The sequence below is a fragment of the Tetrao urogallus genome (genome assembly GCF_951394365.1).
Source record: "Tetrao urogallus genome assembly, chromosome: 3".
Classification (NCBI taxonomy): Eukaryota; Metazoa; Chordata; class Aves; order Galliformes; family Phasianidae; genus Tetrao; species Tetrao urogallus.
The window spans coordinates 89490669-89514743 of record NC_136815.1 but is presented as its reverse complement, the minus strand read 5'-3'; the positions used below and the strand labels follow the sequence as shown (position 1 = coordinate 89514743).

General features: G+C 37.0%; 1 protein-coding gene across 2 annotated transcripts in view; it reads right to left on the bottom strand.

Moving 5' to 3' along the window:
• ATP9B (ATPase phospholipid transporting 9B (putative)) overlaps positions 1-24075 on the bottom strand; it is a gene marked incomplete at both ends in the record, with an annotated part of 154432 nt that overhangs the window by 100206 nt on the left and 30151 nt on the right. For both annotated transcript variants that reach the window (XM_079533223.1, XM_079533224.1), the window contains 2 exons: positions 10091-10142; positions 18289-18347. In XM_079533223.1, the coding sequence (XP_079389349.1) occupies positions 10091-10142; positions 18289-18347 (111 nt within the window). The remainder of the gene's footprint in view (positions 1-10090; positions 10143-18288; positions 18348-24075) is intronic.

Genomic DNA, 24075 nt, shown 5'->3' with positions numbered 1-24075 from the left:
ATCCTGCATTCCAGTACAGATTTATCACCAAAAGCATGTGTAGAATATGTTCACTTAAATTAATCTCCAAGTGTATTAAATTACATTTACTTTCTCTAACGTGTAACTAATAGAAATTCATGTCAGTTATCCTCAAAGACAGTGTTAAACCGCCGCTATAGGTCTGGGCTCTTTTCAACAATCAAATCTAAATAAATGAAATTATGTCTGTCTTCTCTCTGAAGATCTGTATCCAATTAATTTTTTACAAATGAGAACAACAGCTACTACTAATGCCTTTCAAGCCTCAGCAAAACTGAATTATTAAATCTGTCTGCCTATATCCTATTACGGCCTACTTATGAATACTTGATTTTATTTTGTATAATTGACAACAGTTGTCAGGAAAGGAAGGCTTTAATGGCAATCAAATTAAGATCAACTCGTCTAAGTGTCACAGCGGAGAGTGTGCATGAAGTGCTGAATAAATTAATTGATGGGTCACTGTGAAATAGGGCATGTAGAACTGTGGTGTCATAAACCACTATATATCGTCTAGTAATAACACACCCTTGAAGACAAAAGCAGTGAGAGCAATAGGTTATTATAAAATAATCAAGAAAAAAATGACTTTGCATGCCTAACACAAGATCACTTACGAACAACTTAATTTTTAAGTAATTTATATTACTTAAGTGACTATGTGCATGAAAATTTTAAAGTGATGACAAGATGAGTAGCAGCACCAGGATAACACGTTAGACAGCAGAGTTTCATTTACCACTATCACAGAAAGCTTTCAGTTATGTTACCTACTTAAGGAATTCTTAGAAAACAAAACAAAACACACCAGAATAGCTGAACCATCTCAAACGTTTCCGTTATAACACCATCAGCTAGGATGCAAATAACAAATCGTAGTTGTACTTAAAGAAGAGTGATGAAATCGGTTTAAAAGCATTAATTTCTCTTAATACCATTAAAACAACTGTGTGTACTTGAGTTATTTGATCTGAATTAAGAAACTGATGAAGAAATTGATTAATTGGAATTCAAGCCATCAGTCACTGGATCCATCAACAGATTAATTTACATTCTAAACAATCAGCTGATGGTCTTATAGGATGCCACGTATTAATATGCAGTCAATATGATACCATCAAACTCATCAGAGTTCCTTACTGACAAGCACACAAATGCTTTTAATCCAAGCTTTATCCACTACATTTTTTTTTTTTGATTGCTGTATTGATTCAGTGTGATTTAGGAATTTTTACTTTTATTAAAAACATTACAGAATTATCTTACTTACAGCAAACAGTATTCTAAGGCAGAAAAGAAATAAAACATCCACATTTATGTTCACATTCTCAAATTTTAACATTATGATTTACCTAGAGGAGATTTACAAGCAGATGCTGAAAAGCATTAATTTACCCTTTGCATTTAATAGGTTTTGAAGCACCACTTTGCTCCCTTATTTTTCTGATGCACATTAATCTTTTTCTATACGATCACTGATGAAGTAAGATAATCTAAACTATTTAAATAATCTCCTGAAATTTACAACTTGTAAGAAATATGTATATATACACACACACAGAGTAATAATTCAAAAACTGCCATACGTAATACCTTGGTTACCTTAGAACTCTAACCAAAGTCTTGCTTCCCTTTTCAGATGAAAGAAAAACAAGGGAGGCCTGAATGCCCCTTTATTTATTTATTTTATATATTGGTTTTATAGATAGAAATCAGTACTATACTTGGCAGATACCAGCTCTACTGACAGATTTGATAAAAATAACAAGAATACTTATCACTGCCATCGCCCTGTTTCTACACCTGCTTTGTTTGCTCTATTGTGGCTATTTTTGACATTTAGAATTGAAATAACCTATAGGGATTTATCCCATAAATGATCCAAGCACAGGAACTATAAATATTTCCACCTTTGCTCATCATTAAACCAATTTTGCTAGTGCCAACAAAATATTAGAACTAGTCAGATGTAAATACATATGCTAGCACTAGAATTGCTTCTCAACAGAGAATAGCTGTCACATCTTCCTTCAGAAAACTTAAAGATAAAAATATTTTCCAACCTGAGTATTTTTAACATAGTAGGAAAAAAAAAAACCTGCCAGGTGGAATCCTACTTTAGCATAACAAGCTAATTTCACCAAGATAACAGACTGCTTTAACACAATGCATACTGTGCATTTGGAGAAACCAAAGGATGAAACTGAACTGTTTGCAATCAAAGAGACTTCAGCTGTTTTGAAGAACAAAGTGCCTGCACTGCAAACTATTTTAAGGCACCACTACAACAAGAAAATCGCACAATGTGGACACTGTTCCACAAGTGCAATTCCACAAGTATTATCCATGTTAGATTGTTTTCCCTGAATCGTTACTACAGTCTACTAACTGGGTTCAGCTGGCTTTTTTTCATTTTTCTTAACAGTGTTCATTGGGGGCCCACATGAAAACATTTTAGTTTACTCCTGGGAAACTGGTTCTCATTTGAAAATGTACTGTGAGAATTATATGAAGTGAAGTTTGCTTCAGAATTCAACATGATCCTTCTTCAAACCAGCAGTCAGACATGCACTAGGTATTTTATAGAGGACGATTCTCAAACCGCTGCCTGTTGCAACAAAAATGAAGTGAGGATATTTTAAGTAGCTTTTATTTTCTGGAATTGCCTACTGATATTTAAGCTAATCAAGTAATTTTCTAATCCTAGGGCAAAGCACATATTAACAAGTAAATATTCAGAACTCATTTCAAGAATACTGAATAGACAGGCTCCCTACTACTTCCAGAGCTCTGACTGGACAGTAACATTCAACAAAATGCACTATAATAATACACTTAAATATCTTCTGAAGACAGATACTGCAAAATTATATAAACATTTACACACCTTAAAAGCACAGTACCTGTAGATTACGTAAGGGACATTTCTGCTCTAGGTAAAAGCAGAGCTCATAAGCAAACCGATGAAAAGAAAAGTCCATAGCCAAATATACCAGAAACCATTGAAAGTGCACTTAGTCTCCCAGATTTTAGAAGCAGAAAAAGTAAACAACTTGAAAGACACACCAGTAACTAAATAAAGCGTTGATATCTTGATATCTCACAATGTTCGAACACAGAAAAGAAATCAAAGCAGCTAATAAATTCAAATTACAACAGGCATTAAAAATTCAGCAGAGAAAAGTACATTATCCTTTACCAAACAGGAGCCTAAAGAGAAGCAATAGACCACCCACAAAGACTGGACTTTGCCACAGGAAAAAGCAGAGGAATTGATCTTATTTTATTTCTCCCCATCCCCCTTTGTTGACAGATAGAGGAAAGTTCATAAAGCTAAAAGACCACCTGCAATCAGAACTGTAACTGAAACAGCTAAATAGAAGCTGAATTTCGTTTACTCTCCATAAATACCAAAAGCACTGACTGTGGATACACAGGCCTTAGCATTTGTATGGAGAAGCCAGCATTTTCTCAACTGCATACTCCATACAAGGCAGACTGACTCACATCAGTGTCTCCACTACTGAAGAGAGATTCAAGACAAGTTAGTTCAAGTCTACACACGCTTCTATTTCAGGTACAGATACCCCCACCTCAACTCTCAAGCAGAAGTTTGAGATGCTATGTTTTCATTATGAATACATTAAGACAGATTTGAAGATCATCTCTAAAATTAGGAAACAACTTTAAAACCATTGCAAGGTCATACCTCGTTAGACCTGATTAGCAGTGCTTATGCAAAAATCCCTTTTCCAACCCCAGGTGCAGGAAAACAGCAAAGGAAAGAAAGAGACTGGCAAAGGCTAAATGGGGACCAGCTGGTCAAACCAGAGAGCAGGAAGAAAACACACAGGCAACAGAAGCAGGGACAGATATCCTGGGAGAAGCATAGGCATTCTGGTAGGCTGTGTAGAGATGGGGTTAACCTCATGAGGTTCGCCGGGGCCCATCTTTTGAGGTTATCAGGGTCCCTTTGGATGGCATCCCTTCTTCTTTTTGCCATATCATCTGCAATGCTCAGACTTGTGTCTTCAGCAAACTTGATGAGGGTGCACTCAATCCCAACATCTATGCCACTGATAAAGATCATAGAATCACAGAATGGCCTGGGTTGAAAAGGACCACAATGATCATCTACACTCAACCCCTCTGCTATGTGCAGTGTTGCCAACCACCAGACCAGGCTGCCCAGAGCCACATCCAGCCTGGTTGCAATACAAATCCTTCTGTGGGACACCACTCATCACCAGCCTCCACCTGGACTACAACTCTCTGGCTTCAACCTTCTAAGCAATTCCTTATCCACCAAATAGTGCACCCTTCAAATCCGTATCTCTCCAATTTAGAGATAAGGATGTGGTAGGGGATCATGTCAAAGGCCTGGCAGAAGTCCACACAGATCACATCAGTTGCCTTCCCTTTGTTCACTAATGCTTTCACTCCATCACAGAAGGCCAGCAGATTGGTCAGGCATGACCTTCCTTGGTGAAACCATAGAACATCTACTCTTTCCTCACGCGCCCTAACATGTCTTCCAGGAGGATCTGTTCCATCAGCTTCCCAGGCACAGAGGTGAGGCTCACTGGCACGCAGTCCTCCAGTTCCTCCTTCCTCCCTTTCTTACAAATGGGAGTGATGTTTCCCTTTTTCCAGTCACTGGGGACTTCATCTGACATTCATGACTTTTCAGATATGATGGAGTGCAGCCCAACCAATACATCAGCCATCTCCCTTAGCACCCTAGGATGCACGTCATTGGGTCCCGTAGACATACGAATATTCAGTCTTATGAGGTGGTCTCAGACTTCCTCTGCCTTTACAGTGGGGGGCAGTTTGCTTCTCCAGTTCCCACCTAGAAGGATTTATGTGATGACGTGAGATGTGATGAATATAAGAATCCTGGCTGTCAGAGAAGATCAAGCAAAGAACTCACTGAGTACCTCAGCCTCCTCCATATCTGTTGTAGCCAGTTCTCCTTTTTCACTTACCAGAGAGGACACACTCTCTTTGGCCTGTCTCTTTTGAACAATGTACCTATAGAATCCCTTCTTGTTTTTATAATCCCTCAACAAGTTCAGCTCCATCTGTGTATTGGCTTTCCTAATCCCATCTCTGCATGTCCAGATACCATCCATGTATTCTTCCCAGATGATACACCCACGTTTCCAAGGACATGCCCTTCTTTTCACTCAGTGTGACTAGCCTGTCCTTGCCAAGCAACAATAGTTTCCTGGCTTCTCTGCCTGTTTTCTTTTTCTGAGGGATGGAGATCATTTGTGCTCTCAGAAAGGCATCCCCAAAGAGTAGCCAGCTTTGCTCCACTCTAAGGACAGCTTCCGAGGAGATCTTTTCCAGCAATCCCTTTAACAGCCTGAACTTCACTCTCCTGAAGTTCATTGTCCTGATTCCACTCTTTGCCAGGCTCACATTCCTCAAGATCACAAACTCACTCGGGGCTTGGTTGCTGCAGCCAGGTTGCCTCCGATCTTAATGTCTTTAACGGTATCTACTGCATTGGTGAACATCAGGTCCAGTAACATCTCATCTCTGGCCAATCTGCCAAATATCTGAACTAAAAAGTTATCATTGATGGACTACAGGAGTCTCCTGGATTGCCTGCAGCTCACCATGCTGTTTTCTGAGCAGGTATCTGGATGATTGAAATTCCCCATCAGGATAAGAGACTGCAAACATGACACTTGCAGCTGAAGCAGGAAAGACTTCTCAGCAGGCTCTCTTTGATCAGGTGGCCTGTAGTAGACCCCAGCCACCTGTAGCACTAGCTGTGATGAGTAGAACTGAGCAGTCAGTAGCAGTTGCTATTGAGAGTATTTTCTCTGACAAGAACAAAATCCCACAACCGAATGTCACTTCTGCCAATTTGAGAGTTGCTGTCTGTAGAAAATCATGTATTAAAATTCGTCTGTGAACCATCTTTTAACAGACTTGTCCTTACAGTGTTTCCAACTCCAATTTTGTTGTTGGAAGCCTATCTCAATGCAATGTTCTGACACTTGGGAAAACCTTTTTTCAGAAGCATTGGCATTGCTCTATATAGAGTCTAGCATCTGCCAAAAATGCTAATTCTGTGCAAAGACAGAGGGTTCAAATACCCACTCAGGAAAGCTGGAATACATTAGTAAAAGAAATTCTACTTCATCCTATGGAAATCAGTTTCTACCAAGGAAGGCTGAAAAGTAAAAACAACTCTCCTCTACAATTACAATGCAATATCCAAGGTAAGTATATACCCTTCGGGGAAAAAAGGGTTAAAATAAGATTAATCAATTCTTATCCTCCTGAAAAGCTACTAATAACAACAAAAACAACAATAAAATAACAGCACTGTCATTAGTCACCAGCCTAAAAACTAACTGTAGTACACAATAAACACTTTTTCTTAGCCCTGTTGTCTAAGGAGCACATCACATACCTGAAGATAGTCATCTGCTGGCTCTTCCAACTGCAAAGGCTCTAGCAAATAATGCAATTACCCTAATTTCTATGGCATATATTATGCCATTATCTTTCCTAGAGTAACTTTCAACCAGGTAGAGCAAGCCAAAGATATCAAGCAACTTTCTTCAGTTTTTTCTCAAAAGCTCAAGGTATGAAGAGCTCCTAGAGCATGTTAGTTCCAGCAGTCACCTACTTTTGAACACAGCAAAAATTGCTGGTAAAAATCAGCAACTATTAGCTCAGAGCCAATCACTGCAATGCCAGTTCAAGATAGAATAAGAATCTGAGGTTACCTTAGGACAGTAAATGAAAAGTTTGAAGGGAAAAAAAATAAGTACATTCACTCTTTCTTGACATAGTAGTAAAATATTTGTGTATTTCTCATAATTTCACATTTCAAAGTGAAGAGCACAAATATTACAGACAGTTTTACAAACATATGTACCAGGCTTTTGTAAAGGACCAGCTCTTGCTCATGTGAGAGCACATCTGCGTGTTAGAATAAGAGTACCTGACCCACACCAGAATCATCAGGTCACTGAACCAAAAGCAGGCACAATCAAGTTGGAGAACATGTATTTCAGCTCAAGAAATAATAGTTATAAGATAACATATAATTAGAATTCAGTTTTATCAAAATAATCCGTTAGGTTTGATCTTAAAATTAGCTCCTGCTACAAAAAGTTAAGAAACATCCTAAAAAGCTCTGCATTTCTTTAAGTGCATTTGGGAAAGGAGATGTGAAGAAAACAAGCACATGACACTGGCTCATTTCTCCAACAGAAACACACCCATGAGAAAACTAGCCAGAACTGTTTTTGGTTGAACTTCTATGACTAATGATTTATAACTCAAACTGCTTTTTCCGACTGAAGACAAAGGGTATCAAGTGTTACAAACAACAGTAAATACTGAAATTGGGAAATGTTGAAACAGAGTAGACTTGAAAATTAGTTCAAAATCTTCGCTTTTACTCTGTATAGATTTATGATAACAAATTAAAGTGTTTTATAGCACAGAAGATAAAAGAAAATCACATACAGAACATAAAACCATGGAAAAACTAATGTGTTCTACAAAGTATTTAAACTGTTGACTATAAACTAAACCATAAATCAGTCAAAACTACAACATTCAAGAAAAAGCAATTACAGATATAAGTCTTATTCTTTAGTCAAAAAAACAATTACCGCCATATGTTTGAAGTTCAGTGTTGGAATTTTTTTTTTGCTTGCATTTTTTTCTTGTTTGGTTTGGTTTCACTTTTTTTTTTTTTGAGAGAACAGCATCAATATAAGTAGCCAATATATTGCATGTTTATAGAAAAAGTATTGAAAATGCAAAAGTCCCATTCCGTGTGTGGTAAAAATATAAATGAATTATTTATATCCGAACTTTGGGCAGATTTCTTTGCATTTGCTGTGTTCACTTTGAATTATAATGGGCGCTTACCTTGCAGGAATACTTTAAGTGTGTTAACAAGCACATTTATTTGTTTAGGAACAGGCTAATTTTATATTATAAACCTTTAAATTGTGTAGTTTTATTTTCCTGATAGCAGATTACCAGAAAATTTTAAAGCTGTCTGAATTAAACCTGAACACCAAGATAGACTTGAACAATTTTACTTTCAAATCATGCTTTTCTCCCCACATCTTTTGACACAAGAATTCACTCGATGACCTAGATCTACATGGTCCTGTCAAGATACAGTGCCTGGATTGTTCATCGACACTGCTGTGGCCCATCCTTCAATTAGCAGTACTGTGAGGAGAGCAGACTACACAATGTCTTATAAATTTCCATACAGGAATTTACAAATTTAACAATCAATGCTGAGGAAAGCATGCCACAGAGTAGATATGCAAAACATAATTGAAGAAATTTTGTCATTGCAAGTTATACAGTTGCTTGACCGCACTTTTATTCCAGCAGTGAGAATGCTGATCCCAATTAGGGACAGCTTTCCACGTTTTCACAACAGCAAACACTACACATTACTACACAATGAGTTCTCAACACGTTTCTGCCATGCATACATCACTTGAAGATATCAGCATTGATACATACTCCTGCAACTGGAGATGACAACTGCTTCTAAATGCCCACATATCTAATACAATTTAACTGGTAAAGACTAAGACAAATTTCCATAAATGTACCTCTTATGCTAAGGCATAGCATGCAACAGGCCTAGTTTAAGGTAATTCTTCTACAGAGTCTAACTCATGTTTCTACTTTTCTAGCAGATGTCATTTGAGCTTTAACAGTTCTCATGATTCTAGCTGAAACACTTTTAGGCTTCAGTGGTTAAGACACGATACTGCAAGCAGCCCAAAAGGAGACATCATCAATCACTTTATAATCATGTTGCATCCAAGATCTTTGAGTTGTCAAAAGCATTATGAAATTTAGTACATTATGCATTCTGAAGCAGAGGATAGTTAACCAGGATTAAGATTATATGTACTATTAGACAACACTGCTGGTCCAGACCAGTTAAACATAATCTAGTGCACCTAACAGTCAATCACTTCAAAATCATGACAAGGCAGTGACTGCATAGTACTTGTAGCAATTTCTTCTAGTGAATACATAGCTCCAATAGTGTTCTACAGGCCAATCAAACATTTGACCTTTCTTGCAAATGATTTCTGAAATAGAACTCCAATGGGACAGTAAAACATCAAAGCACTCCTAACACAAGGTTAAGAGCTGTGATATTCCTACATGAAAGTTAGCACTGTCCAACAAATATCAGACAGCTCTTCATGATACAGCAATATAAAGAAGGCAAATTCTTTGAGTTTTTGTTTTGTTCTGTTTTTTTGGTGGTCTTTTCAGTTACAAGGGGACTATCACTTGCAAACTTTAATCAAAATAGCTGTAATTTATAGGGCTCATGTAAAGGAAATATATGTTCAGAGTTCAGGAGTACTCTTATCACCATATAGAGAGAAACGGAATTAATGAGAAGTTCTTTCCTTCTCCTCACTCAAGAAAAGTGTTTGTTTTTTTGGTTTTTTTTTGTGCTGTTTTTGTTGTTGTTGTTGTTTGTTTGCAGTTTCTGCAGGTTGTGTAAGGTTCTATATAATTGACTGCCCAAAGAGGATGTATCGCTTCAAAAGGGAAAAAAAAAATATTAGCTATCCCAATGTTTTTCAGATCACTTTAATACGTTTCTAAAGTAATTTTAATCACATCAGTGGGATATTGTTTCAGTTCTTTTCCATTAACTGAAAATCAAATCAAGTGACATTTAATGTACTGCAGTAATATCCAAAAATACTAAGTTATTATATTAGACAAATATTGTTTTAAAGTATACTGAACTAGTCTTGATATTTGCATTACCTGAAGTTTTGTTGTATCAGCCATCTATTTAAAAGAATGCATCTCTATAGGCCTCACATTCACAATTCACATTGAGATTTCCCAGTTTTAAGTCCAAGCACACTATTTTTCTCAGATATATACACTCCTGCCCCTCACCCCCCATTAATCTCACAAATGTGGATTTCCTGTTATCAGTTTGACCATAATGCACAATCTAAAATATTACTACAATGACCAAGTTATCATGTAGCCAACCTGAATTATCAAAACATACCAGTTTTTTCTGATGTTCTGAGAAAAACCATGTCAGATGGGATTCGTTGATTCTGAGGAGAGAGGAAGAAAAAAGTACATTTTATTCTACGTAGGAAAACAGCAAATTCCAATCAAATGTCCAGTTAAGATCCTGTCACCAAAAGGTCAAACTTGGATTGAAACTCAATTAAAATAGGATTTATCAAAGCACTTTACATTCAGTATTTGCAATTCAGAAATCAATATTTTCAAAAAATTATACAATAAGCAAACGACATCTAATCCTTTCAGATGTTCTTTATAAGTGAATCATAAATACCTGAAGACCTGGACTGGTCTTTTCATGACTAAAAACAGTGCATCAAGACTATAAATCACTGAATATATACCACTGAAATACTAAAAGTAATATTCTATTGAGCAAAACCCTGATAGTTAGCAGGAAAAAAAAGTAAACAGAAATTTCAAACATCTCAGCATTTAAGCTATATATGCAGTATATATCAATTTTTTCCAGGCATCCTCTTTCTCTCTCCCAACATACAAACAAATACAGAGAGGAAATTGCAAGCCATGAAACAACGTTTCCCAGTTTCACCTATTTACAAACCTCTCCTTTGCAAAGACAAAATTGAATAGACTAAGGCTCAACTAAGGCTCGTCTTTTATTTTTGCAGAGCTCAAATGTCTGCTTGAAGAAGGAGTAGAAAGGAAAATAGATATGTAGCTGACAAAGACCATCATATGGCATATGTGAACCTCATGGATTTTAGCCTTAAAAAGCTTACTGAACTTGCCAACTTAAGAAGTTAAGATATTTAATATATAAACATCTCAAAACTTATTATTTCACATTTAAATTATAATCAAACTGGAAAATTAATGCTGTGTAATTCAGTTGTAGCTCTATATTCTGCATAAACTACAAGCTATAAAGAACTTCAGTTATATAATTCAGAGAAGAAACAGCAGCACAGATGGGTTTCAAGCAGTCAGGAATCAAACTAGCCTGAAAATTTCAATTCAAAGCATGAAACAATGGAACATCTCAAGTCACCAACACAGTATATAGAATCCTGCCTGTAAATTTTACTGAGTGATTCTAATCAGAATAATGAATTGATTCACTGTATCAAAGCAGAAGATACATCTTTGTAATACCCCCACAAAACGCCTGAACTAATTACACTTTTCTGTGATAGCAATTGAAACACGTACAGTGTGTAGCAGCTCTAACAAACTCATCCCATTGGGAAATCACAGAATTATTTGAGTTGGAAGGGACATTTAAAGGTCATCTAGTCCAATTCCCCTGCTATGAACAGTGACATCTACAGGCAGCACAAAGACTGACTGTCTGACATTGAGCAGCTCCAGAGACAGGGAAGAGTGTGCTCCTTCTTTCTTACAGCGCCCATTTAGATACTTGAAGGCCACTCTCAGGTCTTCCAGAACTCTCTCTTCCCCAGCCTGAGCAGCCCCAGTTCTCTCACCCTGTCCTCATAAGGAAGGTATTCCATTTCTTGGATCGTTTTTGGGGCCCTCCTCTGGACTCACTCCAACAGGTCCAAGACCACCCTGTACTGAGGACACTGCATCTGGACATAGTACTCTAGGAATGGTTTCACCAGTGCAAAGCAGAGGGAGCAGGATCACCTCCCACAGCACACTGGCCACTCTTCTTTTGGTGTAGGCCAGGACATGCTCAGTTTCATGGGCTGTGAGGTCACAGGGCTGGCTCATGTCCAACTTGCCACATCTTGAGCCCTCTTCAAAAGGACTGTGCTCAATCCCTTCATCCCCCAGCTCATACTGATAGCGGGGGTTGCTGCAACTTAGGTGCGAGACCCTTGTACTTGCATGTGTTGAACATCATGAAGTTCTTCAGGGCCCACTGCCTAAGTCTGTCTAGGCGTCTCAAGATGCTATCCCACCCTGCCAGCATTTCAACAACACAACGCAGCTTAGTGTCATCCTAAAACTTGCTGAGAGCATACTTGATCCCAACACTGATGTCACTGATGAAAATATCAAAGAGCATCAGCCTCAGTCCTGCTTCCTGAGGGGTGGCACTCATCACTGGCATCCACCCAGACATTGAGCTACTGACCACTATTCCCTGGCTAAAGTCTTGCACCCAGTTCCTCATCAATTTAATTGTCCAGCCATCAAACAATCACTCTTCTTCCTGTGAGACAAAGATGCTGTGGGGGCCTGTGTCCAAGGCCTTCCTGAAGTCCCAGTAGAAGACATCACTGGCTCTTCCCTTTCCCACTGACGCAGTGACACCACTGCAGAAGACTGCAACATTGATCAGACAGGACTTGCTCTTGATGAAGCCATGCTGGCTTTCCTGTATCACCTCTCTCTCTTCCACGTGCCTTAGCACAGCTTCCAGGTGAATTTCTTCTATGATATTCCCCAGCACAGAAGCAAAGCTGAGAAGTCAGTAGCTCCCTTGGTCACCCATCCTACCCATGTTAAAAACAGGTACAGGTACAACACTGCCTTTTTTCCAGACACAGGGGACTCCACGTGACGGCCACGACTTTTCAAATGGCACCGTGAATGCCTCTGCAACCGCATCAGCCTCTTCCTTTAGGACTCTGGGCTGCATCTCATTGGGTCCCATAGACTTGCGGGTGCTCAGGATCCTCAGGTGGTCACAAACCTGATCTCTGCTTACTGTGGGAGGATCACAGCCCCTCAGCCCCCACCTTCCGACTCCTCCACCTGAGAGATGCCTGAAGAACAGCTGCTGGTGAAGACTGAGGCAAAAAAAACTGTGGAGTACCTCAGCCTTCCGCCTGTCCTTTTTTAACAGCCTGCCTGTAGTGCTCACTGGGCCTGAGGGGTGTGCCTGCTTGGACTTTCCTTTTCTGGTTGATGGACCTGTAAAGCGTTTCTTGTTTTTCTCTGCACCACTTCCAAAGCCTACTTCCAGTTGGGCCTTGGCCTTCCTGACCCCATCTCTACAAATCCCAACAACAAAAATCCATAGGTAATGGTGGCGAATGCACTGAACAACGGTATTTTGTAGCTGAGAATTTGTTCTATCAAATACTGTTATTGCATTATTTGCATTTGTTGTAGTTTCCATGGAAATAAACAGGAGGCATTACTTTCAGAGTGACCTATGCAAGGTGCTGTACTTTAAGCTCTGCCTTAGTTCTTGAGTAATCACACTAATAAAATTGTTTCTGACCAAAAAATATCCAAGATACTTTAAGATGTTCTAACACTAGGCAAAGTTTTCAATTCCTACAAAGAAACATTCTTGAGAGCACCATGCTGTCACATCAGCATCATTTAGAATAACGTTAGCAAAATAAATCTCAGGTTTTATTTTATAGAGGCTCACCTTTGAGGGAAGTTGGTTCAGAAATGGAAGCAACTAAAACTATTTTTTATACTTCTATTGATTCAGAGATAGGCTATGGAGAGGTTAAGCCAGGAAACACGAGGTTTCTCAAGCAAACATGAAACTGGAAAATTGAGCAAGACTCAAAACGCTCAAAAATAGGATGCATCTTTTTATTTTTATTTTTTTTTTAATCTGAAGACCCTACATGGTCAAAAACAAATTTCTAGTTGTACCTTAAAAATTACATGTTTTATGAGCAGATATGTCATAGTTTGCAGCAATTCTCATTCTTTGCTAAAAGCACAAACAGGTAACAATTTGTCTATATGTCAACAGTATTCCCCTTAAAGATGCTGGTCACGTGCAACTGGAGTGTATTTACAACTACAGTGTATTTACTATCTTACATTACAACTGAAGACCACCCACATTTATTATACATCACAAGCACAGATTCAACCAGAAATGTTTCATATTCAGATTTGAGAAAAATAATGCAAGACAAAGGGTAACCTTACTACATGCTGTGTGCAAATTAGCCCTAAAACAACAAACAAAAAGGATGGGGAAAATGCAAGTTCAAAATTAAATATTTAATTAAATGACAATAACAATTAACCAGATAAACTGCCTTCATATAGATTAACTATACATTTTTACAGCCTCCCTGCCAGCTCTGACATAAATCCATTACACGAGTTTCAGGTTACTGGCTTCATGCCTACAAACTTCAGTTACTTCTAAACAGGCCAAAAAACTTGACCAATAGTCTTAAAATTTTGGAAAAGTAACAGCGCAGCAATCCAATACGGAATTAAATAGAAGTTCTAATAATCAGAATGAGTTGCCATGTTTTAAAAGCCATTATCAGATTCAATGAAGAATGCGTGTTTCACATTCAGCACACAGATACTGAGCATCGGGTGAGTTTTTCAAGAGTCAAGTCTTTATATCTCACAAAACTGAACATTATCCAATTAGTGACATGACTATTTTCACATTTTAGAAGAAAACGTACACCTTGATTTTGTATTTTAAATGGGTTCTCTCTACTTATTTTTTCCTTCCTGAAAAGCAAATGCATTAAAGAATTTGAATGCATTCTTCCATGTAAGTAAGGGGAGGAATGGTACTTTGTTTACCTTATCTGTAAGAAAAGAAACGGTTTATGACTGACGTGTCTTTTTTTCCATCAGGTTTTCTATATTTTGGAAGTAGGTAGAAAGATTCCATGTGAGTATTAGATGAAAAAGTGTCACTATTATTGCTGACACTGCAAAGCGAAGATCTCCTTGCAAGTATCTGATACCTAGTCTATAAAAGATTGACTACACAAAAACAGATGGCAAGCACGCTACAAAAATCCTTAGCAAACCTCATTATGGAGAAAATAAAGTTTTGTTATATGCTGCCACAAACAGCAGCAAAATGTTAATCATGTTAATCCTCGTGTCATGTTTATCAAAAATGAAACAAGTTACAATGGCAACACATACGACTTCAAACATTCAGAAATCCATGAACAAACGACGTAATCTCAATTACCATGCAGATGAACCTAGAAACGTTTATTGATTACAGCAAAGTCTGAATATACAAGTCATAAAAACTATGATGACGCTACGTTTTTCAAAGTCTGAGCAGAATTACAGCTCCAAGACAGGTGTGTTCCCATTTCTCTTAGTGTTGGCTTATGCTGCTGATTTAGAGATTCTTTCTAGAGGCCAATGACAAGACAATAGTTAATGGAAGCCAAGTGCTTCTCCAGCTTCTGGGCTTCTATCAGAAGTTCCACCTCCAACCTAGAACACTAGTCTTACTGAAAAACAAGGAAACTCACTAATGCATCCACTCCTCCTTGCAGAAGAGACTACATGCCTCATGTGAAAGAATATTGAAGAGTCTAGCAGTGGTATTCTTCATTTCTCATGTTATTGTTGCAAAATCTTTATTAATATAAACTTCTGCAGCTCCATACTCATTCCTCCAATTCTCCTACAACTGCTCCTAAGCTACAAGACCATCAAGACTGTTACTGTTTTGTATTATCCATTTAATATGCACCAGGTACTTTTCTCATTGCCTGAAATATCCATGCTTAATTCTGAGTTAGAAATGGAAGAGGCACTCTGCAGTTGTTTTCTGCATTTTCATGCTGTGTATGTTAACAGTCTTTACAAATGCTGGTTATATTTCACTTTACTCTTGAGATTAAGGGAAAAAAGTTCTGTGCCCCTTTATCTAAGAGAAGCTTTTAAGTAAGATGAAGCTTTACTGCTTCACATTTTAAAAAAGCTGTTATCAATGTGCTACTAATATATCACTTATTAAAAAGCAAATCTGTTGTATTCTCCTCACACAATCAGAAATTGTTCCAGTCAAAAATCTACAGTAACTAAATAACGACTCATCAACTCTTCCAGTTATCTTAAATCTCTGCACGCCCATGCATTCACAGAAAAATAATATATCTAAAAACTGGACCAGGAGCAGCATGTCTGCTTGCAGCAAGAGGAGGGGGAATGTTAAAATGGCTTCCAACCTCTAAAAACTGATAATACTTCAACCTTTTGAGGCATTCTCCTGACCTAGTATTACCACTCTACAAAATTTTTACTTGAAACTAGAGATACAATTTACCCAGAGCTAAGTTGTTTCAACTACATTGCAGTCACTTAGAATGGATTCCAAATTAAAAAAATAAAAATGAAAAAATAAAAAAAAATCAGAGGATATTCAAAGATCAAACACAGAAAAGCTTTTCAGTTATTAGTATTTGTGGTGCAGTCGCTAGTTAACATATGGATCTCCAGCTCAAATGAGTCATTAATTTCACTGAAGAAATGCTGTTGATGCATCTTCTAATCAAATACAACGTTAACTTGTTTCTTTGCCATTAGAGTGAGCAATTGAACATTTCACTCCTGACTGGTTCTTCGGCTTAAGAGTCATACTATGAAATTGAAAAGTGCTTACTCTAGCAAAATACACTTCTAAACAGAATTAAAAAACATTTAATTTCATTAGTTTAAGGTACTCACACACCAAAAGCAAAAACAGGAAAAAAACTGACTTGGGGACAGGAAGGAGCTTGTGGTTGAAGTATAACAGATAAGTAATTGCATGCATGTCAACAAGATACTCAAGTAAAATCCTCATTAAAAGGAACTACACCTACGACTTCCCTAAATCCTTAACACTGCTTTTATTCAGGTACCCACAGCACATGGTTTATAAGTTGCTGCAAACAATGATGAAATAAATGCTAATAATCTACCTCAAACAAGACAGATTCATCCCCAAATTAATCCCAGTTTCCCAAATTCTACTAGAATTCAACAGGTGGATGAATCTTGGTAGGTTTCAGGGAAAGTATATTATCTTCGCCACCCCTATAAGCTTCCCAAATGCAGCATAACTAATTAATTCCAGGTTTAAAGACTAAAGCAAGCCTAAAAGTTTTTTTTTTTAATAAAAAAACCAAAATAAATACTTGCTTTAAGTGCCCTGAAGAATATCTGGAATAGGTTCAAGTGATCACTAAGATAGCAAGGTAAAAGACAGGGCATGCCTGTCCTGTATATCTGTAAATATTAATCTTGTCTATGCTAATATGTGCTGCTCAGAGGATCCCAACAAGACATCAGGTACAGGTAGCAGATAAAAGGTGTAGGGGGGGTGGTAGGGGAGGGAATGTGGGCAGAACTTAGCACTAACTACATAGAAAGAAAGAAAGCGGTAGTTCTCCCCAAAGCAAACAAGGGCTTTCTCATATGTGGCTGAACAAAGACTATAACAATTCATGAGTTCTTTAAATTCTCTAAGAAAAAGGAAGGATATTTACAACCAAAACAAAAGTAAAATGAATCACGAGGGGAGCATATCTGCTCAAGGCTTTTTCCTTCAATAAAAAGTCACTAAATAGTAATGATCCCATGCAGAAGTTTAGAAAAGTCAAGTCAAGTCACTGCCGAGGTTCCACATTCTCCTGCCTATCTACAACTTGCCACACAACACCTCAAACAAAACTGCATACAAGGACACAAACTTCAACTGGAAGTAACTTTCTAGGATTGAGGGATTACATCTTTTTTACAAAGTAAAATCGGAATCATTTGACGGCACTAAGAAATTAAGTCATTCTTCTGAAATAAATTTATGCGTTTGTTTTTTTTTTAACAAGAAAAATAAGTCAACTTCGTGGTTACAATAGCTTCTTAGTCTCCTACAGCATGGTATGATAGCAAATATAAACTGCACACCTAACCTATAGGGATATTTTCTTATTGTAGGAAAACCAGAGCTTGCATTATGATCTCTTTAGAGATGAGTTTTGCCTAGATCACTTCCTAAAACCAAATGAAGTAAGCAACACTGTCTTTATCATGATACTAACCTCAAGGAAAAAAGTTCACAGCTCTCACCCACCACCTAAAACCAAAGTAACTTGAACGATTCCTCTCCACTCCCTTTTTTAATAACAGAGATAGGCACACAACTTATCCTAGAAGGCTTCAGGCATCAAAAAAAAGATTTGAAGGGAGATACTAGAAGAAAGGTATTGGTAGTCAGCCAACTTAGCACACCCACCTAGGAGAGCACAAGCCAAAGAACATCATTCTGCACGCCTTTCACTAGTTAAGCATATTCCAATTTATAAGGTATAAGGGCTTACATCCAATTAAGATTATAATTAAACCCAAAAAGAGACTTCAAGTTTATCAAATAAGACTCAAACTAAAAGATTACTTACTTAGTACTTCACAGATAAGTACCTCAATATACTTCTCTCCGGAAGATTATTAGCACATTAATACTCTTTAGTCTCTAAAATATATTTTAAAAGTATCAACCTTTTCCACTATGATGAGGTCTCCAACTTGTATGTCTGAACTCTTAACTTGCACTTTACCTTAAAAGAAAAAAAAAAAAAGAATATTAATGCCTGCCTAGGTTGATTACAAAGAGTCATAAAAATATAAATGCAAGATGTACTTCAAGATATTACTGTTTGGTGAAAAAGTTACTTGCTTTTATTACTTATTACTTATTACTTACTTGATACAGAATTGATACTTGAAGAGCATACTAATGAATAGATGTAATCTCTAAATGGATCATTAATTATGAGGTTTTGAAAGTGTATAGTTTTCTAGGCAAGTAGCTACTGTAATAGTACTGGAGAGACACTGAATCTGATAAACAATAGCAATAATTGAGTTACAGAACTGGAAAAAATGATTTCGTGTCACCTACTATGCACCCCCTACGACATGTCAGAAGTGACAAGGCTTAGCCACAAAGCATCTTACACATAAATTGTTGATAACTGGGCTTTGACCAACAGGTAGCTTTACTCAGTCACAGACATCATCGACAACCAGCACTGCCTGAGCCTTGTTGGAAATCACAGTAGAAAAGAGGTAAGTTGTAAGTCAGAAAAAATGCCTGAATATTTCATTTTAGGAAATTAAAACAACAAAATCTGAGAGTTTTCACTTGCTGGAGCTGCCCATTCAGTGAACAACTCGTTCAGAACAGACAGCACATGTCAATTTTAATTCTGTATTTTCTGTAGGGAAACAAATATTTTTTATGACAGTTAAATCTTAGTATTATTACCTGAAAGACTGAGGAGAGGTTAAGCTACTGCCCAAAATGTGCTATTGTTAATCTCACTAGAATTGAGGATTTCTAGTCTTAGTCCTCGCTACAAATTCAGGAAGTGTTGCTTCCCTGAGTTAAAAAACAGCAAAACAACAGACAAAAAATAACCCTACAAACCAGCTACCAGTCATTCTCTTCGAAGATACATAAGCAGTAGTAAACTCAGATGTGTTAACTCAGGCTGTAAACATACCTATATATACATACACACACGTTTTTTACATGTATATATACACACATACAGCCTGATGAGCTGAAATGTACGTCCATATGAAATCTTTTCCCATCAGAAGCAGTGGGAGTCTTGTTAGCATGTCAAAACACAGACTCTTAAGAAATTAAAAATCAAACTGAATGGATTACAGAAGAGATGACCCACAGAAGCACTGCAGAAGCAGCAATCGGTAGTAGGCAGTATTATGAATTGCAGATTAATGTACATTCTGCTATTTCTCATTCATAGGAGGTATAAACAAACTAAGATTGGTCCCAGATCCTCGCTGTAACTCAATGAAGAAAAATCTGGCAGTTACTTTCACAAAATTCCTACATTTTACTACCTTTGACTGAATGTATCTTATGATTAAAGAGAAAATAAGTCATATTTATTGCAAAAACAGCAGCTTCAGTTTACTTAATGAATTTATTCCTATAATTGATCTAATTTTCAGTACACTTTCCATAGTATTAGCGTTTCCAATACAAGGAATGAATGTCAGTGGAGATCACAACTATTGTTTTAGCCTGTCTGCATAGCTATTTTAGAAAGCCAGTATTTGTTACTGAAAATCTTTTAAAACAATCCAATTTTTTTAAGTTGCCAAACACATCTTTGCTTCCCACTCTTTAACATATAACCAATCACATCTTCAGTCCGACTCCCAGTCTCATCATAACCCAACTGTGATGGTGAACACAATAGCAGAACCTCTGATTATAAAAGCAGTATCAAGAAATATGAGTAACCGACAGGAGTGTTTTACAGCTGGGACAGAAATCAGGTTAGCATCAATCTCACAAGTCAACATATTTAGACTGCCTAACTATAGAGGGAATTCACAGGTTTGCACCAAGTCCCCAGTTTTGATTAGAGGTGAACAGCACCTATTTTGTTATCAATTTATCTCCTGGGAATTTCCCAACAGACAAAAATCCGAGTACTTTGTGTTGCATCTCAACTCTGCCACCTACACAGTCAAACGTGACTAAAGCTATACAGCAGCGTTAACCAAATGAAACTGACAGCAATTTTATCAAATCAAACAACTGAAATCTCCAGTCATGTTCTAACAGCATCTAAAGTAAAGACCAGAAGAGACTAACTTTTGGATGACAAAGTAGAACTTCCATTTGTGGCACTCCAAGGCAGCAAAGACTCCAAGGACAAGATATACCAACAGGAACCTAGACATCATCTTTGCTTGTATTCAGCCTACTAACTTGGGGAATTTCACATTACAAATAGAAAAATTTCCTTAATCACCTGGAAAAATGTCTCTTAACACTTTGGAACACCTTCTTTATAATACACTTACATATCTTGTTGGAAGTCTGGTTATCTCTATAGATATGGAAGCCTATGACATAAGAATTATTTCTACAATGAATCTGAATAAGAGGACACGTTCCTCTAAAACTGAATGGTTAAGTGTGGCAGGAACTAAAAACGTAGCTTTGGATTTTGAAAAGCTGGCAAATATTGCCTTCCTCTAGATAAAAAAAAAAAGGAAAATTAGATATTTTCAGTTCAACATTTCAGAGAATATTAAAATACAAATTAGTAAAGATGCATTTAGAGAAAAAAACTCAATGTTATTTGCTTCATAAACTATTCTTGCTCACTATTTTTTCATTAGAAACATTTCAGTAGCAAGACACTCTTCACCACCTGTGTAATTATTAATAACATCCAAAGCAATCAGAAGTGGCTACACATCCAGACTTCATAGTCCACCAAAGTGCAAGGCTTTTGCCTAAAGCTACAAACAGAATTATGCAAAATTGGAGTACTGGAACATATCCGTAGTGATTCATTACGCTTTCAAGACAGTCTTCTGAAAAGCACTGAAATTATTTGAAAAAACCTAATAAACTTCTCACATGTGCTCAGTATTTCACATAATTTAAGAAATGAAGCGAACGAAACAAGGTATTATGTGTATTAGAAAGGACTATTAATGAGCATTTCTTTGAGTAGAAAAACTCCTGAAAGAACAACAGATGCTTCTGAGAGACCTTGAAAATAATTTCCAATTGCTCATCTTACACATTGTATCTTGAGTACTGTCTGAAAAGAACACTTTAGAACACTTTTGGAACTAGTAACAGATTGTTTCTAACCAGTAAATACCAAGCTCTGGAAAACAGTCAAGGGTAAAACATATCTAAGTCTTACCTAGTATTTATTAGCTTCAACAGTCAACATAATTACAGTACATACAGTATAATGGGGAACTGAAAGAAAGATTTCATTAAGTTACAGTGATGATGATTTTTTCAGTGAAAACGCTGCCCTTGAGTCCTTCTTTCACACTCCATTTTACACAGCAAACTGAGATCAGCCTTAAACCGCTAATTTAAAACTCCAGAGATGCTTCACAACTGACATTTTTTCTTTTCCAGCTTCTTTTTGAAACTCTCTTTAAAAATAAATTCTAAATTTTCTTGCTGTTGCTTAGAGCTCCCCTGATCAACCAGATTAAATGGATACAATGCTTTAAAGAAAACGTATGTGCTCCAAATGATCTAAATACCAGGAACAGACTGTAGGTTTGAAACACTGCAAGCAATAATGACCTAACATTACTCTACAGAATGGCCAGGGCTGGAAGGGACCTCAAGGATCATGAATCTCCACCCCCCTGCCACATGCAGGGCCACCAACCTCCACATTTCATACCAGCCCAGGCTGCCCAGGGCCCCATCCAACCTGGTCTTGAACTTCAAGAGATGGGGCATCCACAGCCTCTGGGCAGCTGTTCCAGCACCTCACCACTCTCTCTGTAAAGGATTTCCCCCTGACATCCAACCTCAATCTTCCCTCCCTCTAGATTCAGAAATACATTCTTCTAAATGCAGGACATTTTTAAGAAGCACAAGAATGACCTGTACTTGAAGAGCTGAAGTTGTATTATAAGAAGTTCCAACACAGATTTCAGTTAACTACAGTGTTACAATAATTATCAGGGCATTCTGATAAAAATCTGATTTTAAAGTTGCAGATAACTCAGGTATAAGTGACTCAAAACTGAACGCTTCTTAATGGAGAACACTCTGAAATTAAAAAAAGGTCAACTGAGATAAAAACCTCAGTAATGCAGCATTTTAGGAGCTGCAGTATGAACAGAATCGAAAAGTGAAACAAATCGTTCGTGTCACTCCAGCTCCCTAAAAGATTTCTCAGTGCTCAGATTTTCAAGCAAGCATACTAGCTTTCACACTTAGGTTTATCCTTATTATAGCAGTTGTTCATATTATTAAAAAGTTGACTTGCTGATAAGAACAAACACCAATTCAAGATCTTGTATCACTTAAAAAGCCATTACTTCTTTTACTAGCAACACAGCAGTCATAAAATGCTTATTTTTAAATGTCTGGGGAGTTCCTCAGGCCCAAAATGACTCCACAGAATGGCAACACCATCGAGTAGTCAAAGAAGTCCTGGTTTTAATGCACAGCAATGCCATGTAAGAAGATTTTAACTGACCAATCAGCCTACATACACTACTTTAATACAAGTAATTAACCACAGTTCAAGTAACAGCAGTTCATTTTCCCTAAACAACTACCAGTGACAATGAAAGATGGAATGAAAATAGCACAATTAAGCAAAGGGTAGAACTGAACATTACTAACTTTTATTTTTCCTACTGAGCCATTCATCTGAGCAAGGCAACTTGCTTAATTTCTCTATGTCAATTTCTCCATTGTTTGGAGGTGGAAAAATATCTATTTCAAAGAAAAGACTCTACAAAAGTCATAAAATCATTGGGGGGAAAAAATAAGATGTTACAGAAGTATGAAGTACAGTTCCACTCTGAAAAGCAACTCTAAAGAGAGGCATTGATTTTCAGGCTTTTAATTAAATCAGTATCAAATTTGCTCACTCACAAGTAACAAAGCCTTCTTTCTCTAAACCATTAGCCTGTAGCCTAGGAAAGTCTACCCGATTTCTTTTCCTCTCTTACAGAGTATCACCAAAATTCTGTAATTATTTGTAGTTATATTGAAAATTACTGACAAAAATAGCTATCTGAGATGTAGCCTTTATTAATTTGCATAGATAAGTTCCTAAATCCTCAAAGTCTGCAAAAATATTCATCTAAATTTATCAAAAATTTAGGAAGTTCATGGTTGGTTTTTTTTTTGCCTCAAAACAACACATTTCAGTTTCAGAATGAACTGTTTAGAAAAATCCTATTAATTATGAGCTGCAAAAGTTTTTCATTTATTGTTCTACATGTACGTTTAATAGTTTTTCATAAGGCTTAATTCTGAGTGGTGTTATAACAAAGCTTTCATTATTGAAAGCAGCTCCACCTCAAAACATTCAGAGCTCAGCTATCACACCACAGACAATGTGTGATTCAGAGTTTATTGCAAAGATCTTGAATCTTCTCTCCAATACCGCTGTCTTAAAAAAAAAAAAGAAAGAACACAAACAGAACATAAAACAAGTATGAAATCATGATAACACTGACACCAACATCTGAAAGTTGAAATAAACTTACACATTTCTAGGGAAAAGTACACTGCTTTTATTTTGTAAGAAAAAACATTCTTAAAACCTTCTGTTTGGAAGAAGGGACTGCTCTCCGTGCATCAGTTGCTGACATAATTACTTCACCTATATTATTTCAAAATCCATATTCCATGTGTATAAAATAGCAGCGTCAAGGTGACCAAAGAACGTTTTAATTCAAGAAGTTACTTATTTCTAAGAGAAGTTACAAAGTGAAATTTCTCAAATACAT